Here is a 27,551-nt window from a genome sequence, read left to right as displayed (position 1 = left end):
TTAAAAACATTACATAACCACTATGAAGCACTTCATCGCAATTGCTATCATGGTTTCTGTTAGTACAAACTTGCATTAGTTTAATCTCATTGTTTTTGTTGGTTTTCTTCACATGAAGCACTCAACTCACTTGCACAAAAGTCTGGAAGCGAGAGTCCTTTTTCTGACGAGACTTGATCATCTCCAGGGCGAAGGGCTGGTTACTACAAAAGGTAGCAGCAGCATGTTTCAACTTCTCCTCTCCTGGGCCACTGAACTGTGCCAAGAATGTAAAGCAAACAATGGAGAATGGGACATGGAGCTTACATAATGTCAGACAGATGACAGGCGACCATAATCCTTTTCAACATCCAAACATGTATTCTCAAGGGACAAGCATCGATCAAACTACAGACCTGCATGGGATATCAAGGTTTCCCAATTAAAACGTCCGATCTCGACACAGCCAGACCGTTCTTGATCATCTTCCACCCAGAGTTCCCTTGCTTTTAGGCCACCACAATTTGCTAGCTTCTAAACACTACACATTTCGATCTCAATTTTACAGAAAAGTTGACGTTTGGGGGAATCTGAGACACAAAACTCCTGGAGACTGAGAGACCTTTTCATTTTCTTGGATCCTGACACCAGCACAAAAATTGCTCTGTGACTGCTCCTGAAAGCAAATCCTTGGGATTCCAGGGCTCACTCTTATTCTCTTATGAACCACGGCAGCTCCCAACTCCTGGCTCGCAATACAATGAAAGCACTGCTGCTGAGCCTGTGGAGGCTGCAGCTGGCTCAGGAGCCTCCTTGGCTAAAGATGAGACTTTGAATTGGTATTTTCTATTTTGTAAATTTTGGTTTGCATATGCCATGATTTTTAAGTTTCTGAGAAAACACTTCATGAGTGCTTTGTCCTAATCAGTACTCTCATACAGTACAGGGGGATTAAATTATTTTCTATGTCACCTGAGCATGTGTAAGAATTGTTGCATGGTTTTACAAAGAGGTTTTCCACGTAATCATTTATTTAAACTCATAGGCCCAAAAGTTTGTCCACAGAATTATTTTATGAAAATTCCTTTTGCAATGAATATGTACATAAATTCAGACATGTTTCTCCTCAGGTAGAACACACCCAAAGTGATCATTTTAGTAGGTTTCTCCAGCGTCTCATTCCTGGTCTACTGTACGTATGGCATTCAACGTGTTTAAAGGGAAAACTTGTGTTAGTCAATCAGAGTCATGCAAATAATAAAGGAGCTGAGATAATAAAAACAAAATACTCTAAACTTCAAAGTTTTACAAGTAGTTTTAGTGCACATTCTCAATATAAAAAACTCTGCCATCGAGTCAATTCTGACTCATAACGACCCCATTGGGCAGAGTAGAACTGACCCTCTGGGTTTCTGAGACTAAATCTTTATGATATCAGAAAGCCTCATCTTTCTCCCTTGGAGTAGTTGGTGGTTTCAAACTGTTCACCTTCTAGTTAGCAGCCTAACTCATAAGCCACTACACAACCAGGACTCCCGTTAAGTGCACACGAGCCAACGAGAGAATAAATAGGACAGCACTCTTCAAAGCTACGTCTTTGAAAGAGCAGCAGCAAAGGTCTGTTTCAGATTTTTGCTTTTAAGGGAGTTCTAGCCAGTGCTTTTCCTTCCTTTGTATCCGGCAGCTACGAGCCAGACTGGTTAGTCCACTCTACTTTTTTCAACTTTATAGACAGAGCCGAATGATCAAATAGTGCTTCTTCCTGTGTATTCTAAAAGAAACTTTGTGTCCTCCCCGTGCAAGGCTTCCCGCTCTGTCATGATGGTGCCTGCAGTCCGAGGACCTGTAGTAAGAGGACCAAATGTATGATAGTACTTTCTAAAAAGTATCATATATACTCGGAGTATAAGCTCACCCACCTAATTTTACCACAAAAACTGCATTTAAAATGTGCTGGAAAACACGGCTTATACAGTACTCCAAAATACCCCTGGAGAGGATTTCCCCCATGTTCCAATTTAAGTCCCCAGTGTATATGCCACAATCACCTGTCCATTCCTGTTTGGGGAACCCTCGCCACTCACTCCAGAGGCGCCAACTACCTGTCTCTTGTTGACTAAGAATGACCAGCACCTCGCGGCTTTGTTTGCCACTGTACGGCCGGGACAGGGCACGGCAGTCTTGGCATGTGAGTGCATACCGTCAAGCTGGTACAGACAGACTGACTGAAAGACAATGACAATCTGCTGCCACCTGCCTCAGGATTCTTTCCTTGTATGCTGAAATTGTTGCTGCCCCAAGGTGGCGCAAGTCAGTTCTGACTCCTAGCACCTCCTTGCAGCAATTCTAGGGCCCACAGTTCTCTCCATGCTTGAGCTCACTGCTGCAGCCACGGACGGCGCCGATCCATCCCGGAGAGGCTTCTCTCCCGTCCACACCTCTACTTTTCCAAGCGGGATGCCCACCTGACAACATATCCAAAGTAAGAAAAAGTCCCAACATCCTTGCTTCTACGGAGCTATCTGCTTGTATTTATTCCAAGATAGATGTGCTTGTTCTTCTGGAAGTATATGGAGAGTCGATATTCTTCACAAACATCGTGATTCACGTCAATTCTTCTTTGGTCTTCCTTACCCCTTGTCTGGCTCTCAAAGGCATATGTGGAGACTGAAAAACCATGGCTTGATGCAGGCGCACCTTAGTCCTCCCAGTGACCACCTGACTCTTCACACAGATGTGTCCATTTGATAGTATGAGTAAGCTTAGGCCACTTTTGTATTGTTGGCAATGCCAGTTACCCACATAGTTCAGTACCATGCAACTGTCTTATGTTCTACACATAAGATTTCTAGATTTAGAAAACAAATGATGACTGAAAATCTGCATCAGTTAAATGACATCTATTAAATCTAAATTGCTCTATATTCTTTCAAGTACATGGGACCAGTATCTTTGATTCTATGGAAACAGTGAATACATGCTCTAGATCAGCGGTTCTCAAGCTGTGCGTCGTGACCCTTTTGGGGGTCGAACGACCCTTCCACAGGGGTCCCCCGATTCATAACAGTAGCAAAATGACAGTTACGAAGTAGCAAAGAAAATAATTTTATGGTTGGGGGGGGGGGGCGGGTCACCACAACAGGAGGAACTGTATGAAAGAGTCATGGCATCAGGAAGGTTGAGAACCACTGGCCTAGACCTTTCATATATATATATATTTTTTAAGTTTGTCATTTATAAAGTTAAACATTAGCTTTGCAAAATGGATGCATGTGCATACTTTTAAAGGTTCATTATTTAACCTTGAATCTAATCATTAGTTATCTCTAAGAATACTTTTAAGGAATAGAAAATATCTTTACCCAGCTCAGCAAATCTTCCCCAATCTGATCAATCACAGAAGTCTCATTCCTTTTTCGAACAGCTTTCATTTGCTCATTCAACCCAACTAAGAAAAAAAGGAAAATATAAGCATACATTCAGTTTAACCAAATGGCTACATTTTCAAAGAAAGGGTTTTCAGAATAGTTTTACTGCTTCCAATATCCTTAAATCCAGATACCACACTCTCACACACCTAGGAATCTCTGAGCTCCACATGAGAAACAGGCAGCAAAGCGTAAACCACACGTTGGGAGAATTGCACCCGGCACCGGCTGCACTGGCGTCAAGCACAGCACTCAGCATCAGGGCGCCACCTAGAGCCACGCTAAAGAACTGGATTTAAACAGTGCACGCGACTTCGGCCTGCCCTTCCTTTCCAAGTGCCTATGCCCTCAAGCCAGGTGCAAAATCAAGCCTGACTTCAGTATGCAGGCTGGTGAAATCTAACATCACCCACAAAGCAGTAAAGCCAACAAAGTCAGGGGGTGAAATGTGGAAGCTGATGGCATCCTTGATGAAAAGGGAGACTGAAAGCTTAACTAAGTGTTTTAGAAAATCACTGAATGGCAAGAGAGGAAATGATGCAAGTGACTACAAAAGTCCAAGACGACTAGACAAGAAGGTACAATTTTGCATACTTACTCATGTGTGCCACGAGACAAAACACGAACTCACATAGTTCCTGAAAAGACCCCACACCATGGACTCAAGCCTACCTACTTCTATTGACAAAGCGCATTCACACGGTCATATTTGATACAGAATGTCTTTTAAAACAACACTATAATTAGCAGGAAATTTAAGAAATGTGTCAAGGGTGATTTTGACTATTTTTCACTTTACGCACTGACTTTAGACACTAAGCTCTACACATCCAGCTAAAACAAACCAAAAATGATATATTCAAAGATTGGGTGATTTCTCTGTTATACGCTCACATATAATTCCAGACACACTAACATGGATACATTATAAAAGTTGACTTATACAAATTAAGGGACCGTGGTGGTCTTAATCCCTTCTCTATGGAAATGCTAGGACAAAGATGAGAGGCAGTTTCTCTTACCGTGAAGTTGAAGAACATCTTCCAGATTTGAAAAAATTTTCCGTAGCTCTGAAGGTGACAGAATTCCCTCTCTGGACACTCGCTGATAGAACACTTGATCAAGAACCTTCAGTGTTCGCACATGAGCTCTTTCAGTGTAGAACAATTCTAAGCAGAAAAATAGGAGATAGAGTCCGGCCTTGCTTAGAACAATTTCATGAGACTAGACATGGAAATACGTAGCAAGTGAGTTAGGCAGAACGTGACTTTGTTTAGGAAGGGTCCAGTGGCTCTAGAGTCACTTTCCTGACACCATGAAACTCTCCTACCTACTGAACACCCCCACTCCTCACTTAGCAACGTGGTTACCTGCTTCACACCAGGGGTTCTTTGCCATAATCAACATTATGTGAAAATGGAGAATGACTCTATCACTACCGAACTGCCAAAATACAGGATTCTATATAACTGCCAACTACTGAGCATCATGGCTCAGCCACTGACACTTAACCTTAACCATTCAAGGCAGCATTCCTCTCGCCTCACACCTCGGTGTTGGTTACTGCCCGCATATACATAACGTAGGCAGATAGAATTTTTGCTACTGCTCAAACTGTGAAATGTGGGCTAATGAGATAGTAAGTAAGTATATGGACAAGTGAGAAATATCATTCAAATAATTTTACACTTAAAAGCTACCATAGAAGAAAGCTAATGGTGCCCAGCTATCAAAAGATATAGCATAGCATCTGGGGTCTTAAAGGCTTGAAGGTAAACAAGCGGCCATCTAGAGATGAGAAACAACAAAGCCCACATGGAGGAAGCACACCAGCCTGTGTGATCACGAGGCATCGAAGGGATCAGGTATCAAAGATCAAAAAAAATCATAGCACTGTGAATGAGGGGGGGTGCAGAGTGGGGACCTAGGGCCCATCTGTGGGCAATCGGACATCCCCTTACAGAAGAGTCACAGGGAGGAGACGAGCCAGTGAGGATGCAGTGTACCAATGATGAAACATACAACTTTCCTCTAGTTCTTGAATGCTTCCGCTCCCCCCACCCCCTCTCCGCTATCATGATCCCAATTCTACCTTACAAATCCGGCTGGACTGGCGGATGTACACTGGTACAGATAGGAACTGAAAACACAGGGAATCCAGGACAGATGAACCCCTCAGGATCAGTGGTGAGAGTGGTGATACCGGGAGGGTGGAAGGAAGGTGAGGGAGAAAGGGGGAACGGATTACAAGGATCTACCTATAACCTCCTGCCTTGCGACAGACAGCGGAGAAGTGGATGAAGAGAGACGTCAGATAGTGTAAGATATGATAAAATAATAATCGATAACTTATCAAGGGTTCATGGGGGGAGGGGGAGCAGAGAGGGAGGGAAAAAAATAAGGAGCGAATACCAGGGGCTCAAGTAGAAAGCAGGTTTCGAGAATGATGAGGGAAACAAATGTACAAAAGTGCATGACACAATGGATGTATGTGTGAATTTTGATAAGAGTTGTACAAGCCCTCAATAAAAAGATTTAATTAAAAAATCTATACCATCCAAAAACAAACAAACAAAAAAAGCTACTAGAGTACCCCCAAACTCAATCCTCTTTTCTGTTACATTCACAACATTAGAAAACTGCACGTCTAAATGTCATATGCCTTATGTTGCATCCTTTTCAAAAATCATAGCACTTTTGATTTTCTTATCTGTTTCTAAACCCTTGTTTCTGTAGCCAGGCTCGAAGTTTCACTATTTTTCAGTATTTTTAATGACAAGAAGGGTCTTTACTCAAGTCACAGACTAAGGATAGCAGAGGATACAACAGCCATGCTGTTTATCTGTCACACAAATGTTCAGGTGAAATTAAAAAATGCTGCATGAGGAAAAAGACTGACCAGCTTTTTACTGCTTATTAACTGCATGATCTTCATTAACTCAACGAATTCCCTTAAGCCTTACCTTCCATGTTGATCATTTATGAATAACAACAATGGCCTGAAACTAAAAGCATCCAGCAGATGTTTTCAACAGGATTTCTTCAAGTTTAAGAGCTGTAATGTCTCGTGCCTTCAGTATCCTATGGTTAGACATCTCTCCCTTTAAAATTGCCAGTAACAGTCAGAGACCAGTGGTCTCTTAAAGAGTTCAAGGATCATCTAGCTAGTCTCATTCCCACTTGGTTTTAAAAGGTTAGCAGAATATTCAAAGATAGATCATGTGGGGTCTTACAGGCTCGAAGATAAACAAGAGACCATCTAGCTGAGAAGCAACAGAGCCCACATGGAAGAAGCACACCAGCCTGTGTGATCATGAGGTGTCAATGGGATCAGGTATCAGGCCTCAAATAACAAAAAATCATATCATTGTGAATGAGGGGGAGTGCAGAGTGGAGACCCAAAGCCCATCTGTAGGAAATTAGACATCCCCTTAGAGAAGGGTCACAAGGAAGAGATGAGCCAGTCAGGGTGCAGTATAGCATCAATAAAGCATATAACTTTCCTCTAGTTCTTTAATGCTTCCTGCCCCCCACTATCATGACCTTAAATCTACCTTACAAATCCAGCTAGACCAGAACCATGTACACTGCTACAGATAAGAGCTCGCAGCACAGGGACTCCAGGTCAGATAAACCCCCTCAGAACCAATAATGAGAACAGCGATACCAGGAGGGGAAGGAGAAGGTGGGGAGAAAAAAGGGGAACCGTTCACAATGATCTACATATAACCCCTTCTCAGGGGGATGGAAAACAGAAAAGTGGATGAAGGGAGATATTGGTCGGAATAAGACATCAAAAATAATAATAATTTATAAATTATCAAGGGTTGATGGAGGGAGGGAAAAATGAGGAGCTATTATCAAGGGCTCAAGTAGAAAGAAAATATTTTGAAAATGATGATGGTGACAAATGTGCTTGACACAATGGATGTATGTAAGGATTGTGATAAGAGCCTACCATAACATGATTTAAAAAAGAAAAGGTTGGCAAAACCATGGCGGCAGCAAATTCCAGGGCTGAGGGTTTGCTTTGCTCCTGACAAAATGTGAAATTAGAAATGGAAAACAAAACAAAAAGCAGAACTCACCATTGATCACCTCCTGCCTTTTGATCTCACAAGGCTTTAATCCCAGTAACACTTCTCGACTAACAAGCTGCTGCCAGTTGGGAGGGTCGGTCTCTAAGTCGTTTTCAAACTGCTCGTCCTCACTCTGGCTCTCTCCAAAAGCTGTGCTGTCGAACCTAATGGGAAGAGAAGGATGAGTGCCCGGGAAAGAACCCAAGCCTGCACAGCAGAGAGACAATCAGATTTCCACAGGGTGGCGAAAGCACACAACCTGGGACATCAACTCTTCTAGAATGTGCTCACGTTTGGTATGTGCACCTCATATCTCACACTGCAATGACCTGTCCCTCCTGAGAATTTGCTTTTATACGAACGAGGGGGTACCAAAGAAAACCCGTAATTTCCCCCCAAAAGTATACATTTAATTTCTCTTTTTAAACCAAACAACCTTAAGCCACCTTCACAGTGCTCTACGTTATACTTAATGCATTTGTCAAGTCTGTGATCCTATTTTGAAAACTGTTTCAAACTCATGTTTTGGATGGCAGACAACACCTGCCTTGTTTTCTTTTTCACCTCCTCTCCTTAGTCAAATCAGTCCTCTCAAGCCCCTCTTCATTCGTGGGAACAAAAAGCAGTCGCACGGGGAGAGGGCAGGTGCGTAAGGTGCACAGGGCAAGAGAGGCATCTAGTTTTTGCCAAATCTGGTGCATTCAGATGGTTGTGTGAGCAGGTGCACTGTTGAGGTGGCAAAACCCGTCTGCCACCTATCCGGCCTTTTTTTGGTCGCACGCTATTACACAATCTTTCCAGAACCTCTACATAGAAAGCTTGCTTAACAGTCTGCCTGGTGGAACAAACTCCAAATGCACTATGAGTGGACATTTTTGTCCATTAGGGAAGGTCACAGACGTCCAGAACGAGGTTTGCCATCAATTGACATTTCCGTTTTTATGAAATGAGAAATCCACTCGACCACTTGAGTTTTCCCATAGCACTGTCTTTGTAACTGTTCAACAACACAACAGTTTCTATAGCACTTTTCCCAAGCAGGAAACAAACTTTCACGGCCATATGTTGTTCTCTTAAATCGGCCATCACAAAAAAACGAGGTTCAAGTGAACTGCTTTTATGAAAAATTTCACTGTGACCAGAGAGAACCTTCCCAGGCAACACCACTGGGAACCCTAACTTAGAGCATGAGTTGCTAGATGCTTGCCTAGTGGGGAAAATGCGTACTATAAAAGCTCCGCCCAGTGGAGCATTTTTCTGATTTTTTTGGAGCTGTACCCCTTATACCTTATATCTAAGGTATAACCCAGTATTCCTGTACTGGGTACTGGGTTTCTTTCCCTTTAAAACTGGGACTTCAGAGGAAAAAAACAATTATATGTTAGAATGTGCATTTACTGAAAGAAGGTATTAAAAATGGCTTACTTTCGAAAGGGCTTTGGTGTTCCATGTTCAATCACCCTAAAACAACGGAAAGCAAAGAGTTGTCATGAAAACCAGATTGTGGCCAAGAAACTTTAGGTCAGACATTCTTAGAATGGGGTTAAATTACAGTGGCTTGACAATCAGTTTTTCTGGGTATTGTAATGATTTAATAAAATATAAATTGAAGAAAAATTTAACATCTATGTAGTATTTACTGCTAATAAGCTCGAGTTCTTTCTTCTAAAATTACACATGGTAAAAAATAGTGGAAAATGCAGAAATAATATGCAATTCAAAAAAAGCTTTCAGCAAGGCTAGACGTGCCCGAAAGTGTCAGTGAGTTACCTCTCGCCTTCACTCTCCTCCTCCTGCACTTGGTCTAACGGAGGCGGTGGGAAGTCAAAGATGCTGTTGGGAGTACGCGGTGTGCCATCTGTGGAGTCTCCAGAGGTCGGGGTTTCTCCAACTTGCTTTGACACTGAAAAGCCAAAAGTTAAGATCCTCAAACAGTCCCAATACATAGTAGAGTCTCAATTACAAAATGCAGACTCAGTCCCCAGAGAGCTTCAAATGACTCCACAGCACTCACACACCAGTGGCTTTCCAAATGCTGGAGGAAAAATCCCATTATCGTCTCATTCTACTTTTCCATGAACTTTTGAAGCCCCTTCACACAAAATACAGATTAATAAAAACAAAACTTTTAATAAGTAAAATTCAAAAATGTTAACTAAAAGTATAAATAACCTTTGAGCAACTTAAAAAATAAATTAGTATAAAACATCGCAAGACCTCCAATAATTAAGAGTTGGAAATCTGGAGAAACATTCCCCTAGCCTGTTCTTTTTCATCCCCAGGGCCGACCCTTCTCATCATTTCCAAAGTGAGGGCGGTTGGAGTTCCAACGTCAAAAAGCAGCCTCATCCGTCTGTTTCCTGACTTACTCTCTTTCATGCACTATCTCTTGCTTCCCTCTGGTGATTTTATTCACATATACCTGCCACTTTCACGCCCCATCTCCTCTCAACGTTTAATAACTGTATGACTCATTATCATCTAAGTTAAAATGGTATACTCCATTCACTTAAGGACATGTTCCAAAGATGAGATCATTATTTAAAATTGGTGTTGTGCAAAAATGAAAAATGACCGTATCACAATATTGGAAGGTGATGAAATTTCCATCATGATGTCCCGACCGCATACCATCATTACAGAACTGCCACAACACAGCCAAGCTAACACACTGCCTTAACCGTCACCGCCAGCACCGCTCTCCGGCTCAGCATTCGTGACTGTCAGATCTCTGTCTGTAATGGAACGTGAGCACCTGGACTGCGGCCGTCAATGTGAAGAGGGTAGAGTGGGGTGGTCAGCCAGTGAGAAGTAGCTATAATTATAGCTCTAGTTCTGACCTATCAAGGAGTTAAGTCTCTCAGCTGTTCTTATCACATTTGGTATTTAGTGTCCCATCCCACTTCTTCCATCTACACTTTTACTTTTACCACTAGCAGGATTTCTGTAGGCACAAATAGTGTTCTGGGATTTGCCACAGAGTGAGTCTCAAAGTCTGAACAGTAAAGAGTGTCACAGTATCATGCATGCTTATTGCCATACACATGATAGGTTATTACTCCTAGAAGGTCATGCTAGCTCGGATATTTTCCTTTCTACTGGTCCACTCCTGCAGATTACAATGATGCAATCCTTGGGCAATTGAAACAGAATGTGGAAGCAGAGAGGCTTACACTTAGCAGTTGCTTTAAGATCATGACAATTTAAATCTTGTTTCATGTTGAAATTGTGACATGTTTTCTTAAGCAGCTGTTTACTTTCCTAATATTTTATTTTGTATTGCTGTCAGAATAACACAAGATCTCAACTTTTTTCATCTGCTACATCATATTAGCACCTGCTTAAGTCTGCCCCCCTTCCTTTAAAAGTTCTCTGTACTCCGGGGCTCCGGGACACACCAGCAGTGGTCTGTGACAAAAGACATGATCCCGAGCCTTTCCTGCATTGCTCTCCTGAGCTGCTCCCTGTATCCACTGAAACGTCCTGTCCTAACTCTTCTCTGACTTTGCTGGACTGTGTGAGCATCCTTAAGTGGTTTCTAAGGAAAGGCTGCATTCTGATAAGCTTTGGACCCTGGTCTTCCTCATTAGTGGGTAACTTGATGGACACAAAGGTAATCAGAGAACCTGAGCAGTGCACTGGTTAAGCACTCGGCTGCCGACAGAAAGGTGGGGTCCGCCAGCCACCACAGGAAAGATGTTCCGCCACCTGCTTCCTTTAGCAAACTGTGGCACTGCTGTGCCCGGAATTCAACTCGAAGGCAACCGGTCTGTCTGCTTTTGCATTTGGGTGAACAGAGATCTCACAGCTCAAAACCGGTTTTGAAAGTTGAAAGCAGTGTGCATCTGCACACTCTGCACCCAGTGCAGTGAGAAAGAGAATGATGGGTATAATCTCTTCTGCTCCCTGCCCTCACCACTAGAGGCTTTGAAAAAAAAACAGCTTTTAGAGCTGTTTCCTCCCTGTGCCTGGCACTCTGAACTTTCCAAGGACATTTCAGGCCTATGTCTTTTAAAATGTATTCATCATAATTAGTTCTTGGGGAACCCTTCCTATCTGAAAACATATTTTTTCCCAATCCATTTTGCTTTCCATTAACTGCATTTCATCCCCTTTCTCTGGACTTTCTGTCCAAGTGCACAGGTGTTGGAGCTCTGTAATATTTATGTTTCTTTTCTTTCATCTCTCTCTATCCCTTAAAGCTGCTGATCGACAGTCTGAATTATATCCTTGACTTCCTTCTCGGGAACTCTGATTTTGAGTGCTGGCTGTGGCGGTGGCTGGGAGACAGTGCTTCCTCTGTGGGAGAGGACACAATAGATAGACGGCTTAACGTCAACAATGCAGGCGCCAGCTGCTTTCATTAAATACCTTTTCTGCTTGACTTCTAATTCACAAGCTCGACAACTCCGGTCACTTCTGAGACCACAGTCTCTCAAACTCCCATGGGCATACTGACTCCCTTCGTGTGCCTTTACATGAATGAGGGGTATGGGCTTCCTTTTCAATTCTTTCGCCCATCAAACCACTTTGGTTTACTTTCTGTCTCCCAAATATTTATCGAAATCTCGGTTGCTAGTAATATTTTCCCTTCATCCACTTCCTTTCACTTGGAAGTTTTGTTTATTCTTCTTTATCTCAGTGGTTCTCAACCTTCCTAATGCTGTGACCCTTTAATACAGTTCCTCATGTTGCGGTGACTCCCCCCAACCCCAACCATAAAATTATTTTCGTTGCTACTTTATAACGATCATCTTGCTACTGCTATGAATTGGGCGACCCTTGTGACAGGGTCGTTCGACCCCCAAAGGGGTCGCAACCCACAGGTTGAGAACCACTGCTCTATCTACTATGTTTTTATTTCAAGGGAGTCTTGAAATATCGATTGAGTCCGAATATACTTAAATCAACATCTTCAGAACTCCACACCTGACAACACCCTAGGCGTCTTTCCAAATGTTACCCCAACATCTCAGTCTTAAACAGAGATGATCCCATCCCTTTATCTCTAATTCCCCCCAAAGGCAGCCACCTCCCTGTCACAGCTCTTTCAGACAGACACTGGAGTTTCCGTCATGTACGTCATGTTCCTTAGGACTGGTGTTAGACCACTATCCTGCTAACTCGTCTTCTACGCCACCTGGCCATCCGGAGGTTCACACCCTCTAGACATCATCACCTGTCCTCCTCCCCACTAACAGCAAGCCTCTAGCAGCACTAAACCTTGGCTGCTGGCGTAGCTTTCTCTCCAAGCCGATAGCAACCAGGTGACCCCTGGGTCCATGGGTGGTAAGCTCAAGTCCCGGCTCCTTGACTTCTTCATTGCTAATAATTCTCCTCTATGCCACCGCGGAGACCCATACTAATAGCCTTATTGATGCTGTCATCACCAGAAGGTTAATCCACCTGTAAAACCACTAGCAGAGACAGACATGTCCCTCTTTAACCCAAACCTCCTATTTTCCCAGTTCACTTGATAGGAGCCTAGAAAGAAAGTGCTACCATCAAAAGGCTTTCGAGCGTCATGAAAAGTATGGAGAAGCCTTATTAGAGAAATCACCCACAACTACTCTGCATGGCTCTTTAGTCTGCAGCAACCTGGGCCCTTCTTAAACGCTCCCTCTCGCGTTGTTACCTTGCATTCACATGCCTTCTGCATCCCCTCTCCTTTCAATGTGCTCCACTGCTGACCATTTCCATCTCCCACATTCAACCTCTGCTTCCCGACTTGCTCTCCTTAACATAAAAGTAAAGTCTTATGACTTTCTAAAAAAGTCTTCCATGGATCCCTCTCCCCCATATTACTTCCAGCTATTGACCTCACCACCGCCTTTCCTGTCCCTCTACTGGGCTGAGCACAGGTCGCCCAGGAGCAGCTGGACATCATTAGATCATATTAATGTCTCATAAAAAGCCAATGCCAGATGCCTGGCAGACAGCTCACAACAAGGCATTTTTTGAGTGAATAAAAACTAGAAATCATCCCTCTGCAAATGCTTGTCACGAGGTCTCTGGGCAGGGCGAGTGGTTTGTGCTTGGCTACTAGCCCAGACAGAGGTTATCAGTTTGAACCCAGCCTGTGGCCCCACAAGAAAGACCTGGAGATCTGCTTCCATACAGAGTACAGCCAAGGAAACCCTGCCACGCAGTTCTACTCTGTACCATGCGAGGCGGCTGTGAGTCCAGACTAGTTCAAGGTGACACTCTGCTTTTACGTACCTGCCACTGGTTGTGGAATGCTAAGATGCTTACATTACACCGGGACTCAGCCGCGGCTAACAGGATATGTCGCTAGGTTTTCCAGGAAGAGTGTGTTTTTAAATCACAGCACTGACTCACCCAAATCATTCTCTTTGCCTCCTTCCTGGGAAACAGTGGTCCCGACAGCCACAGAGGACATGGGACTGGAAGGCAGGTAGCCAGCGTCTGTCCCCTCCGGGGCTTGCACACTCTGGCGCAACTTGGCGGAGTCCTGAGGCTCTGGACTCACAGAGGAGACCGTGGACAAGTGTTTTGGATGGCGCTGCTTCTGTAGTTCCATGGCTCTGCCGACTGAACAGAAAACACTGGTTAGTGAGCGAAGCTGCAAAACCATAGCAACAATAATATAAAGGAATCTAGAAAATGCCTCAGACATGAGGGGCCTTAGAAAAATGTTGTTATTATTATACAGTCTGAGGTAGATAGACTGAGACAAAGAAGAGAGTAAGTGGGGAGAGAAAGACAGGAAGGGGAGGGAGGGGAATGCCAGGGAAGATGACGAAGGGCCTTGAGAAAAGGGATGAGGTGCAAAAAAAAAAAAAAAAAGAATGTGTGTGTGTGTATATATATATATGTATATATATATTTATATATATACCACATTGAATGAAGGGGGAAGTGCAGAGTGGAGACCCAAGGCCCAAGAGTTGGCCACTGGAGATCCCCTCATAGAGGGGCTTAGGAGAGGAGATGAGTCAGTCAGGGTGCAAGGTAGTACCGACGAAGAGCACAGCTTTCCCCTAGATCCTGGATGCTTCCTCCCCCAACTACCATGATCCGAATTCTACCTTGCAGGGCTGGATAGGGCAGAGGTTGTACACTGGTACATATGAGGGCTGGAGGCACAGGGAATCCAGGGTGGACGATACCTTCAGGACCAAGGGTGTGAGGGGCGATGCTGGGAGAGCGTAGGGTGAGTGGGTTGGAAAGGGGGAACTGATTACAGGGATCCACTTGTGATCTCCTCCCTGGGAGAGGGACGACAGAGAAGAGGGGGGGGGAGGGAGACTCCGGAAAGAGCAAGATATGACAAAATAACGATGTATAAATTACAAAGGGCACATGAGGGAGGGGGGAGCAGGGAGGGAGGGGGGAAAAAAAAGAGGACCTGATGCAAAGGGCTTAAGTGGAGAGCAAATGCTTTGAGAATGATTGGGGCGGGGAATGTATGGATGTGCTTTATACAATTGATGTATGTATATGTATGGGTTGTGATAAGAATTGTATGAGTCCCTAATAAAATGTAAAAAAAGGGAAAAGAAAGAAAGAAAAGAAAATGATTAGGGCAAAGAATGTACAGATAATGCTTTATACAATTGATGTATGTATATGTATGGACTGTGATAAGAGTTGTATGAGCCCCTAATAAAACGTTTAAAAAAAAAAAGAAAGAAAAGGGATGAGGGGAAACAGACGGGGGAGCAGAGAGGGGCTGCTGGGGGCAGACACAGACACTCTGGGAACTGCACACGGTGAGAGTAGAGAAAGCCTTTGGCTCCACGAACACGTAGCCAGCCCCCCTCCTCCTTTGCCCAGTATTCACACGCCCGCATCACACTATGGCTCAGGGACCAACCACCCCACCAGGCCCGCTCTGTTCACGGGCCCCCTGGGAGGCTCGAGTCGCTCTGGTCCTCATGGTCTGTCCACGCACTGTGCCTTCTTTCACTCCAGTACCCTTCTCTCACCTCACCTCGTTGTCCCTATCTCATCAAACTCTTCTGTACTCCTGCGCACTCGTGATGAGCACCTGTGAAATCGTCCATCTCAACTTCCTTCGGAAGGTGCCTTTCTGCACAGGCTGTTTCTCGTCAAGGGCCACTATTGGCATGTGAGTCCAAGATTTCTCACTGTATGGGACATCCACTGTCACTGTTCACATCCTCATGGCCCAACTAAGATGATGCTTTTACAATGTGGTTGTGCCGAGGCTGAGAACCAACGCAAGGCCCCGTGACTCTCCCCTAATACCATCCTCCCTGCTCTCCTGCAGCCTTCTCTAGTAGACTGATCTCTTATCTTTGAAGTAAGAGGTATAGAAGGATCATGGAAAACACACACATGGAAACTAAGATAAGAAGTGTAGAGTCAATGGTATATGTGAATGAAGATAGGCCAAAAAAGTATTGCTACACGATCATAGACCCTTAGTAGCAACAAGAACATCAGCATGTAGAGCTGCTGCTTTTCAGCGTCTCTTCCATCTGAACCACAGACTTTTTATAAAGGTCATGTTTCCACCTCTGAGTCTTCCCTGAAGAATCCGGCGTTCTTCAATTTAGACCATGTCAAGGAGAAGCTTAGGAATCCTTAAGGAACTCCAATTGTGCTCCTTTCAAATGCTCTTGGAACTTGGGGTACGAAATGAAGTCTGAAGAGGCAAGTTCTCCGGTGCATAGGATGGCGGAAGTAAGGCTTCCTCACAAAAATCTCCTACGACAGCCTTTGCAGAAGGAGCGCGAACATTATTGTGAAGGAAAACCATTCTTAGTTCCTGACCAATGCAGTTCTTCATTTCCTTCAAACTTCATCATAATAACCCCTTGTGCATGTTCTGTATCCTTCAAGAAAATCTATCAAGATTACTCCTTTGGAATCTGCCAAGAAACCATCACCACCACCTTCTGAGCGGCTCTCTCTGCCTTGGATTTAACTGGCTCCGCAGATCCCCTCGGCAGTCTCTCTGTGGACTGAACTTTACTCTCTGTATCGTTTTGGGAAATTCAAACCTCGCACCCAGGGAGGACTTGTTCCATAAAGTCCTATTATTAGCTTTGGTCGTGCTTAAAGGACGGAAGGAAAGTTGAGCTCTGTGAAGAGCGAGCTGATCTGTGTGCAATGGTTTGGCAGCCACTGAGCCAGAAGCTTGAGGCCAAGCTGTCACTTTAAATAGAAAATGCTGAACCATGTGGGATCCCAATTTCAGCATCCCAAACGGCAGCTCCAGTCTTCTTCTACACGTTCTAGTCACCAGCATGGCTTCTTCACTCTTTGAAGTCGACCGCCTTTCCCTCTTGGCACATCTTTGAGGTCTTTCTGATCTTCCTTAAAAATGCTTGATCCGTCTAAAAACGGTTGGTTTATGTGGGCAGCATTTCTGTCGATTTGTTGCAAAGCTTCAATGATTTTGGAAGGTTTCCATGAGTTTTGTTAAAAATTTGATACTAGATTTCAAAATAGCCCACCCATAGCGCAAAAACTTTCTCACCCCCTCCTTTTTTTGAGGTACCCTTGACTCAGACAAAGGCACTGCTGAGAGAGTCTGCTGCTGTCGGCAGATCAGAGGTGTGCTTCACTGCGCGTTACCTGCAGTAAGCCCTGCGTGCATCACCTGGGACCCCAGGAGCAGTTGTCGTACTTACCCTCATATCAAGACATGAAAGGTCAGTTGAGAGATTTGTGGCCCTTTATTTTCTTAATTTGATCAACACAAATGGAGTGCAAACAAAATCAGAACAGGTAAATTAAATTATGAGCAACTGATGTGAAGCTGTTCTGTGACTACAGCATGCCTGTGGCAACTTCATAGCAACATGAGGTTACTTGGTTCAGAAATAACACTGAACAAACCAGGTACCCTGGACGTTCGGTGGAATTAGCTTCAAATACATGCTTCCCTGAAAGGGATTCTGGGTCAATGAGTCTCCGACATCAAGCCTGTATGGAAATGTGGGAAGACACCACCTGAAAGGTCCACATACTTGCGCTGTTGTCATGGCGGCTTGGTCTCCTTGGGGGTCCCAGGATGCTGGTGAACCCTCTGCGTTTCCCTTTGTCCTCGCCTTCCCTGTCCTTCTTCATGCTTTGCTAGAGCGGATGCACAATGAAAACCATCAGAGAGGAGTGAGCACAGCTCTGGCCTCATGCCTTCAGACATGGACACGCAGTGCTAGTGATCAGGAGACTGTGTAAACGTACAGAAAGGCACGTGCACACGCGCACTCATTAGAGGTGGGGGCACAGTTCTGTGCATGTAGCAAACTCGAGACACCGCTGCAAACCCTTTAGGGCTGGCGGTTTAAAAAAATTCATAAGGGGCAGTTTGATAACACATCTACCAGGAGCTAGCTCTAAGCAATTCACTCGCTCATGTTCAACAAGTATTTATTACGCTTACAATGCATACGAGCACTGTGCTAAAAGCCGGGGCCACGCTGATGAGAACACAGATCAGGGCCTCGCCCTCAGAGAGCTTTACAGTCTGATAAACATTAACTCGAACCCAAATAACAACAAATTATAAGAGCTACCTACCATAAAACAGTAGAAAGGCCATGAGTTGGGGATGCACTTCTGGGGGAACCACTGTTTACATTCTTCATATCTGCCTAGTAATGTGCTTCTCGGTTGGGGTTTCTCACTGGATTTTTAGTTTCTTGAGAAAAAGGCCCTTATCTTCTGTCTATTAGTATATCTCATACTAGTTTGGTGAGTAAATAAATACAATTAAGAAGAAAGCCTTAGGAGACCTTCAAGAGCTGGTAATTTGTTGCTGACACTGTGCTGGGCACGGAGATTGCTGCATTTGACGAGAAAGAGGTGAGAGGCAAGGGGCAGCACTCTAGGGGCTACTGGATGGGCCACCCAGAGCCTCAAAGGGTTGATGTGGAAGAGGATTGGAACTACGCAGACCTCTGTGAGTGGAGGAGGCGGGGCTGGGTGCTCAGCTACACTGGAACCCCAAGCCAAATATGAGTGAGCCCAAGGTTTGCCTTTAGGAATTTGATCTTCCCCTTTCTTAATGCACTCCCTTTAAATTCCCCCACTGAGTACAAGAGAGGCAATGACTGAGCTTGGCTTTCATGAACCTTGGCTCTTTTTCTATTTCTTCAACCCCAAATCTTACTGAAATCTAGGAGCAAGACTTAGGGAGGAGCAGGAGAGGCCTTTGGCATGGCTTGCAAAGAATACAGATGTTCACCATAGCTCAACCAAATGTATCCTTCAGCAACAGCGCTGCCTTCCTAAGAAAATGATCCAGTGTCTGATAACTCCCTTTTTCTCAATCAAGAAAAAGAGAGTTTTTTCCTACATTTTTCATAATAAAACGAAATGCTGTTCAGGACAAAAAAGCAGCAGCAAGCACTACAACCACATGTCAAGGAGCAGAGATCCTGAGTCTCACGGAACAATTTAGTCAGCTATGCTCAAGTTCATGTTTTGTACCTAGTGAGGTAAGTACACCTGGGTCTTAACAGCTTACAAGCAGCGATCTGAGGTTCAATTATTGTTCTCTACCCATCAGGAACAAAAGAAAAAGATGGGAAGTCTGAGGACAAACTTAGTCCACGGGGCTAGCAGCCTTCATGAGCCACAGCCTCATTTTCCCTGAGACTAAAAGACTAGATGGTGCTCAGCTACAGTTCTGATCCAGGCCCACGAGAGACAGACCTGAGAGAAGGCAGTGTACTAATTCTTATAGCAGCCAGACGTGCTGGGCCGTGAGACCGGTGGATTCCCTGCGACAGGTGACACTACCTGCGGGTCCCCTTTCAGTGAAAGAGCGGACCGGCACACAAGAGAGCACTGGGCTCCACCACAAGACCACCTCTGGGAGATCACAGGGTCCGCAAGTCTTCTTGTGAGGGTGGCTTGATTTTAGCACAGATGAGCAGTGAAGGGTGCTGGGAAAGTAGAGCACTGGAAAGGGAACCACCAGAACACAGTTCAAGAGAATGCCACCTGTGTGGAATGGCACTGAACAATGCGCGCAGAGACTGTGAAATGGGAGGCCTCATTTGCTGTGCAAACTTCCAACGACAACATCGCTAAAATATTGTTTTTTAAAAGCAGCAGCATGGCTAATAGTAACACAGTGTTATTATTCAGGCCTCACCTTGATTTTGGGGAGAAATCCAATCCGACCTCGCTTGTGCTCCAAATTTCGGGGCTCTTTCACCTTTACTCCCAGATGCTTCATGTACACCAGGATGACGTACTGCATTGTGGAACTGGAAGGGGCGGGGTTAGTGAAATCAGAACCCTGAGAAAGGGGTATGGTTGAATAAAGGCATAAAATGACATCAAACCCTATACACTGACGCTGGAATTCCTGGAATTTATTCATCAAGCAAAAGAGAAGGAACTACCAATTAGTCAGATAAAATACATGCCACCAGAGGGAGACACCACAGCCTGGATTTTCAAGTTAAGAGAGACAAGTCATGCGTTAAGGCGACAAGAGAAAACTGTTTGTTTTTTCTCGTGAGAGCCCAGGAGAAAATGGTTACCATACCTTTTATCTTCTTCCACAGCCTGAGCAGCCATCCTGAAAGCACAAACAATTCACAGTGAAAATGCAACCTACACCCAGACTCCTGACAAAGAGGAGGAGGGAGAATGGGATGCCCTGGGTCCTGCCCTCAGTCTTGGACACAGAGAATACACCATAGGCAGAATGGCTGTCCACAAGGGGGTGCCGCTCTTTCCACACGTGCCACCAAGCACACACGTTACAGAGCAGAAGACAGGTCCAAGTCAATGAAAATAGCCAACCTAGCTTTTATAGGATTAGAAGTTTAAGAGTTACCTATTTAACAAACGCTCAGAAAAAGAAGTACAAGATCTTTATCAAAAATAAAGTATGAGCAAGGGGTGGGGGTGGGGGTGGGAGGTGTTCCCGTTTCTTGAGTATCGTGACAAAATAAACAGCTCTGTGTATAAACTGATACTACTCCTGCTTTTGTTCAGTGAGTACATCAAGCATTATTAGCAACCTGATAGAGACGGCATTTCTACATGTGTCTAATACTTACAGCACTTCTTCAATTTTGGCAACAATCTGTTCTGCACATGCCCGTTCCTTCTCCAGAGTCACCCGGTCCTTGTCTCGCTCTGCATCAAGTTTAGTCAGCTCACTTTCAGCCAAGGTCAGCCCCATACTACGTTTTTGCCTGAAGACAAAAGGAGACATTTCCTGACATCATTTTGTGAGGCAAACAATCCTTGGTCTCTGAAGATGTCTCACCAGAATCCCCAGAGCTGTGGGTTCTAGCAACAGGTAAAACAGCCCAGTGTTGTACACTTGTGCCCACGTCGCCTGGGGTAACAGCAGGAAAATGTCCTACATACACTCCCTGAAGAGAACACATATCCGAAAGCCACACGTGCAGCAGAGTCAGTTTAGAGCTCCAATTCCATGAGGCTCAGATTCACTCTCGTTCCTCTGGCTCCTGGTATTCCGTGTGGGTCACCCAGGCACCCAGGCTAAAGATAAGGACAGAGTCTGGATGGAGCAAACAGGTAAGCACTGTACTACAAACTGACAGGGTGGCACTTCAACCCCACCCAGATTATCTGGGAGGAAAGTCCTAGTGACTTGGTTGCAAAAAGCCACAGGCTTGAACCCCTGTGGAGCAGTCCTACTATGCCCACACAGGCTAACAACCAGCTAGCTCCATGGCAACTGGGTTGTTTTACTTTAAGGTACGGATTTCATGTGTAAGCTTTTCCTGTCTAAAAATAAGTAATCCAGAACTACCACATCATCATAGCATCTTATTTCTAGCACCAAGATTACCGAAAATCTTCCAAGTGCTTCTGAACTTCTGGGTGGACTCTCTCTTGCATAGTTTGGATATAATGGCGATGCAGATCCTCAGGAATAAGTTCTGGTCGTCTCTTCTCTGCAACAGTGAAGAGGAAAGAGTATTTCATCTAGAGGTATGTTCTGGGCATTATACCTAATAAGATCTCAATGCTATTTGGGACAAATTTAACTGGGAAAAGCCACTGCTTTTCATGTATCTGATTTCAGAATTCAGATTTCATTTACTCTTAAATACATGAGGAGGTGCCTTCCTCCCACCCACCCCCAGAAAACAGGTTATTTTTTCAAAGCTATGTTTTTTGTGTTTTTACAAAACCACCTGATCACTTCTAAAGTACTATCCATTACACTTAATACATGTCAACTCTGTGATTCATTCTTGGAAACACTTTTCAAACTAATCTGTTTGGACGGCTGACAGCGCCTCCCTCGTTTTTTCCCTTCCCCTCTTCTTTGTCATCAAATTGCTGCCCTTTCATGTCCCTCTTCCTTTGTGGAAACAAAAAGAAGTCGCACGGAGCGAGGTCAGGTGAGTAAGGTGCATGGGGCAAGGGAGGTGTCTCCACTGCATATTGAGAAAACATTTTTGAGTCTGTCGGACAAAAAGAAGTCTGAGAGCAAGGGTGGATAGGCTAAGGTTTCCAATGAAATTCTGACAGGACAGCCCTTGTTACAATCAAAGACTGAGCAGTGGGAAAAATTCACAATGGAAAAAAAATCCTCAGAGAAACTTTCCTGGCCTTTTCTTCACCAAAGCAGTTTTTCTTTAAAACTTCCTAGGAAGTTCACACGATCATCCTGCACCATTTGAAAAACCTATGAGGATTAATGAGTCCTTTAGAATCCCCAAAGTCAGTCAATATAACTTTCTGCGCTGATCTCTTTGCCTTGAATTAAGCTACACTGGCAGATTCCCTCAGAAGGCGGGGTTGTAACTAGAGTTTTCTGTGACGGCACTCCAAGACGGAGGCAAGTGTGTTACAGAGAGACTTTGTCTGCAGCCACCTACTGATGCCACAGGCGTGTTTGTTTGGGTTTTCCCCAGCCTTAGTGTGTCCCTAATCAAAGGATGAATCTTTTTTTTTTGTTGTTGGTTTTTTTTAAAATCATTTTACTGGGGACTCTTATAGCTCTTTTAACATTCCATACAATGTTTGTATCAAGCCTGTTTGTACATATGTTGCCATCATTTCCAAAACATTTTCTACTTGAGCCCTTGGTATAAGCTTCTTTTTTCCCCCTACCTCCCCCACTATCCCACCCCCACGAATTCTTAATTATACATTGTTCTTATTATTTCGGATCTTATCCTGCCTGTTGTCCCCTTCATCCACATATCTGTTAGTGATCCCCTTTGGAGGGAGGGCAGCCATAAATCCAATCTTGTGATGGGTTCACCCCCTTTTCCCCTTCCCCAACCATCTCCCTACCCTCGTGATATCACCACAGACATGTTTACCCATGTTTTGTTGAGAGTAAATTATGCCTGTCTGAAATGAAGCCCTAGTAATAATATTTTTTACTTACCCTTCTGGTTTCAAGTCTGGTGATCAAGCAGTCACCATTTCCCACGTCACACCTTAGCTAGAGATAAGCTACATTTCTACAGAGAAGCACTTCTGCAGTAGAATGGGGCTCCCAACTTACCTAGATCTGTAGATATTTCTTCAGGGACAGAAACTTTAAGATGCTAAAACAAAAATGCAAACAAAAGGTGAAAGAGCAGTAAGAACTTTTCAAGGCCCAGATGAGCACTTACAGAAAATAAAGGGATAAACTTGGAGCAGCTGGTCTTACAAGCTCATTCATAAATAAACCCATTAATGAGCTGGCTGCACACATTCAAATTGCACAGCTCGGAAGAACTGAACTAGAAAAGCAGCACATGGCTCAAGGGTCAGGTGAGAAAGGAAATACCCACAGCGACTTCCCTGGACTCTGAAGGGGAGTCCTTAGGGCACACTTGCTGGCTTGGCTTCCTAGACTCACTGGGCCACACACTATGCCGTACAGGATTTAATCTAATGGAGACACAACTTGAACGTGTTTATTCTCGTATGGAAAGTGTGCTTATATAGAATTATAATGTGCATTGTCTGTATTTGAGATACACAAGAAACATGTTATACCCAGTCATTTTTCTACAGAGCATGTATGTCACCAAAGGGTGACGCCCAGGGTGCTCCCTGATGAGAAGGTATTGCACGGCAAGGTTGAGTCTGGGGGCTCTATGGCCCACTAACTTCCTGTCCAACGAATAAAGTTAACTATAAGAGAATCTCTTATCAGGATTACTGTAGTTTGGGGTCCTATGACCAGACGATTGTGCTCTTCCCTGTGGGAAATATCTTTAAAACATGGATTGATTTGTAATTGGAGAAAATGTCTTCCACCTAATGCATATTGGCCAAGTATAAACAGTGACTCCCTATCTTCCAGAAATCAAACAATACCTTTAAGATCTGAGGTTTTTCCCCACCCCCCGCCAGTTCTGGGGCTCTGGGGCTCAACTCAAGGGGAGTGCCTCTGGGATATGGGGGTTCAGTGAGTGGTATGACCCTTTGCTGGGCATGCCTACACAGTAGGGTACGCTGGTTTCCTGTCTGGGCTCCCATAAATGCCTTCCCTTTTGCTTAAAAGAAAAAAAAGATCTGAGGTTTGATATTAGAAAATAAATCCCTTTGGATAATTATGAGATCTCTCGTTCATCTGAAGAACAATGACGGGGATGCCAAGCACTTCTAGCACAAGTGCAGAAAGAATACAAAAGTCCCTTTGTGTATTTGTGTGTGTGTATGTGAAGTCAAGAGGGTGGCACAGTGGGTTACAAACAGGGCTGCTAACCACACAGTTCGATTCCACCAGCCACTCCGTGGAAAGAATGACAGTCTGAGAAACCTGAGGGAGCAGGTCTATCTGGCCTATAGGATCGCTATGAGTCAGCCAGCTCAGAGTACTCTTAAGAAATGTGAGATTCAAGCATACTTGACTATATTGTCACTCTTTCTTTTTTCTTTTAAAAATCATTTTATTGGGGACTCGTACAATTCTTATCACAAACCATACATACATACATCGTGTCAAGCACATATGTACATTTATTGCCATCATCATTCTCAAAACATTTGCCTTCTACTTGAAGCCCTAATATAGGCTCCTCATTTCCCCCCCTCCTTTAGCCCTCCCCCCTCCCTCATGAACCCTTCATAATTCATAAATTATTATTATTTTGTCATATGTTACAATGTCCGGCGTCTCCCCCCGTCCTCTTCTCTGCTGTCTATCCCCCAAGGAGGAGGCTATACGTAGATTCTTGTAATTAGTTCACCCTTTCCACCCCACAATCTCTCCACCCTCCAGGCATCGCCACTCTCACCACTGGTTCTAAAGGCGTCATCTGTCCTGGATTCCCTGTGTTTCAGTTCCTATCTGTACCTAAACACATCCTCTGGTCTAGGCAGATTTGTAAGGTTGAATTGGGATCATGTAGTGGGGAGGAGGAAGCATTTAAGAACTAGAGGAAAATTATATGTTTCATTGTTGCTACCCTGCACCCTGACTATATGGGGGTATCCAGCTACCTACAAATGGGCTTTGCATCTCCACTCTGCACTCACCCACGTTTACAATATGATTTTTTGCTCTTTGATGCCTGATAATTGATCCCGTCAGCACTTCGTGATCACACAGGCTGGTGTGCTTCTTCCATGTGAGCTTTGTTGCTTCTGAGCTAGATGGCCGCTTGTTTATCTTCAAGCCTTTAAGGCCCCAGACGCTATATCCCTTGATAGCCAGGCACCATCAGCTTTCTTCACCACATTTGCTTATGCACCCATTTTTCATCACCAATCGTGTCGGGAAGGTGTGCATCATGGAATGCCAATTTAACAGAACAACGTGTTCCTGCATTGAGCAAGTACTTAAGTGGAAGCCCAATGTCCACCTGCTGCCTTAATACTAAACCTATAAATATATGCACGTAGATCTATTTCCCCACCCCACTATATAAATATATTTGCATATGTACATGCCAGTATTTAGACCTCTATAAATATCCTTTGTGACCTAGTTCTTTCCTCTATTTCCTTTTACTTTCCTCTTGTCCCACTATCATGCTCAGTCTCTATTTGGGTTTCAGTAATTTCTCTCGGTTACACTGCCTTTGCTGAATCCCTACCAGGCCGCTCACACCCTCCTTGCCCCTGAATTTGGATCACTTGTTGCTCCCCTGTGCCTGGGTTAGTCAACACCACCTCCTTACCCCAACCTCCCCCTCTCCTGTGTCCCCCGAAACCATTGGTCCCGTTGGTTTCTCCTCCAGACTATTCATCCAGCCTATCTTATCTAGATAGATCTATTGTCACTCTTTCATAGAAGCAAATTAGTAACAGAAGATTTAAAACAACAGCAGTACATCGCAAGCATAATTTAATCAACAAATATTACATGCCCACTACCCATTGTTCAGTGTTGAGAACATAGCAGTGAACAAACAAAATGTATAAGAGAATTGACACTTGAGGCAGAAGGGCAGGAATACAGACAAACAAAACCAAATAAATCATATGTAAGTGCTTCTGAACAGAAACAAAGCGGAGCAGGTGACACAAAGTGCAGGCGGTGAAAGCTGAGGTGGTTGGTCAGGAAAGGCATTATTGAGTGTGTGTGTGGGGGCGACTTTGTAGAAGTATACAGAGAAAATGGGGCAGAACTATCACAATGTTTGTGTGTTAATGTTAACAGATGATGCAGAAGAAAGAAAACTATAATCGTTGGAGTGACGTTCTGGAGAAAGCAGGAAGAAATAAAATCTAGCGCAAGCGGGAAGCGTTGGCTTGAGCTACAAGCATGGAGGTACAGCACTTAAAAGAGAGCATGTTGTGGGACAGAGCTGGGAGATGAGTGTGGTAGCAGTTCTTGACAATCTGCTTTACATTTCTCAGTGAAAGAGTAGGTCCACCAGCTGAGAAAAGAGTCAGAGGAAGTGATGGGAGTTTCAGATCAAAACACAAACCAAACTCATTGCCATCAAGGAAATTCTGACTCACAATGACGCTATAGCACAAGGGAGAACTACCTATGTGGGTTTCTTTACAGGAGTAGAAAGTACCATCCTTCTCCCAAGGAGCAGCTAGTGGTTTCAAAGTGTGGGCCTTGCAGGGATCAGCCCAAGGAACCCCTATACCATCAGGCCTCCCTTTCAGGAGACAGGCGGTCTGAAACAGTCACCTAAGCGAAGCAGCGAGGAAGTGCATCATGATTGCCCCAGAAACATCCAGGGCTGATCACTACACTATAACAAAGTAACAACTAAACTTTGTCAGAGTTCAAAAACATTAAAATTTCTATTGGTAAAATAAAGCACTACATTGTTTATTTCAGGAAACCTGGTGGCACAGTGGTCACTCTGCAGGGCTGCTAACCTCAAAGTCAGCAGCAGCGTGAAACGACCAGCCATTCCTTAAAAAGACAGGCTTTCTACTCCCCTAAAGAGTTACAATATAGCAGTCTATCTCTTCCTAAAGAATCAAGATGAGTTGACATTGACTCCATGGTAGTTGAGTTTGGTTTGGGTTTAATAATTTATTTCACTGTGAGATCCTTTTAGTGAAATTTGTGCCTCCAAACTTCAGGAGCCAGTTTAGTTATGCAAGTTTCATCCTTGGCAACCTAATCTATGAATGCGTATCACCTGTGATCCTTCGCACCCTCAGTCTAATTAACTGTATGTCTAAACTCAAATATACACGCAGCACACGCCTGCTGTGAGACTTCACACAACTGAATTAGAAAGGATGAGGAAGGAAAAAGTCATGTCATCAGCAACAGTCAATGAACCTAGGGGTGCAGCACGATAGCAAGTTATTTAACATGGCTCTGCCAGCCCTCATCTCTACCTGATGAGTCTGGGTTACGATACTGCTGGGATGCAGTTGTGAGTGCTTGTTAACAAGATCCACTGTGATTGCCACCTGCTGAATTTGTAACGGGCCATCTCCAAAGCCAGACAAGTTACCCTACGACCAGCAAGAGGCAAACGTGCAGCTCGTCCTCTGTATCCCAAGATCCCTATGCAGTGACCCTCCTTGATCTAGAAAACCGCTTTGACAGCTGAGGCAAAACAGAGGAGCAGCAGCAGCACATGAGGCAGAGTGAAGGCCTTCCCAGCCCACAGAACAAGTAAAGCTTTTGTGCAGGAACTTGTGGAGTGGGGTGCCTCTCCTCGCTTCTCTGGGGAATCTGGGTTTAGTGACC

At 44.3% G+C, this 27,551-nt stretch overlaps 1 protein-coding gene across 4 annotated transcripts in view; it reads right to left on the bottom strand.

Moving 5' to 3' along the window:
- The window catches only part of ARHGEF12 (Rho guanine nucleotide exchange factor 12), a 185,412-nt gene that overhangs the window by 18,937 nt on the left and 138,924 nt on the right, over positions 1–27,551 (bottom strand). For all 4 annotated transcript variants that reach the window (XM_075546721.1, XM_075546722.1, XM_075546723.1 and 1 more), the window contains 13 exons: positions 22,944–22,986; positions 21,267–21,372; positions 20,503–20,640; positions 19,983–20,015; positions 19,584–19,698; positions 17,449–17,554; positions 13,826–14,038; positions 9,257–9,389; positions 8,912–8,947; positions 7,496–7,650; positions 4,430–4,576; positions 3,342–3,427; positions 131–256 (listed from right to left, as the gene is read on the bottom strand). In XM_075546721.1, coding sequence (XP_075402836.1) covers positions 131–256; positions 3,342–3,427; positions 4,430–4,576; positions 7,496–7,650; positions 8,912–8,947; positions 9,257–9,389; positions 13,826–14,038; positions 17,449–17,554; positions 19,584–19,698; positions 19,983–20,015; positions 20,503–20,640; positions 21,267–21,372; positions 22,944–22,986 — 1,437 coding nt within the window. The remainder of the gene's footprint in view (positions 1–130; positions 257–3,341; positions 3,428–4,429; positions 4,577–7,495; positions 7,651–8,911; positions 8,948–9,256; positions 9,390–13,825; positions 14,039–17,448; positions 17,555–19,583; positions 19,699–19,982; positions 20,016–20,502; positions 20,641–21,266; positions 21,373–22,943; positions 22,987–27,551) is intronic.

The sequence above is a fragment of the Tenrec ecaudatus genome, chromosome 4, assembly GCF_050624435.1.
Source record: "Tenrec ecaudatus isolate mTenEca1 chromosome 4, mTenEca1.hap1, whole genome shotgun sequence".
Taxonomy (NCBI): domain Eukaryota; kingdom Metazoa; phylum Chordata; class Mammalia; order Afrosoricida; family Tenrecidae; genus Tenrec; species Tenrec ecaudatus.
This window is presented reverse-complemented; position numbering and strand designations above follow the sequence as displayed.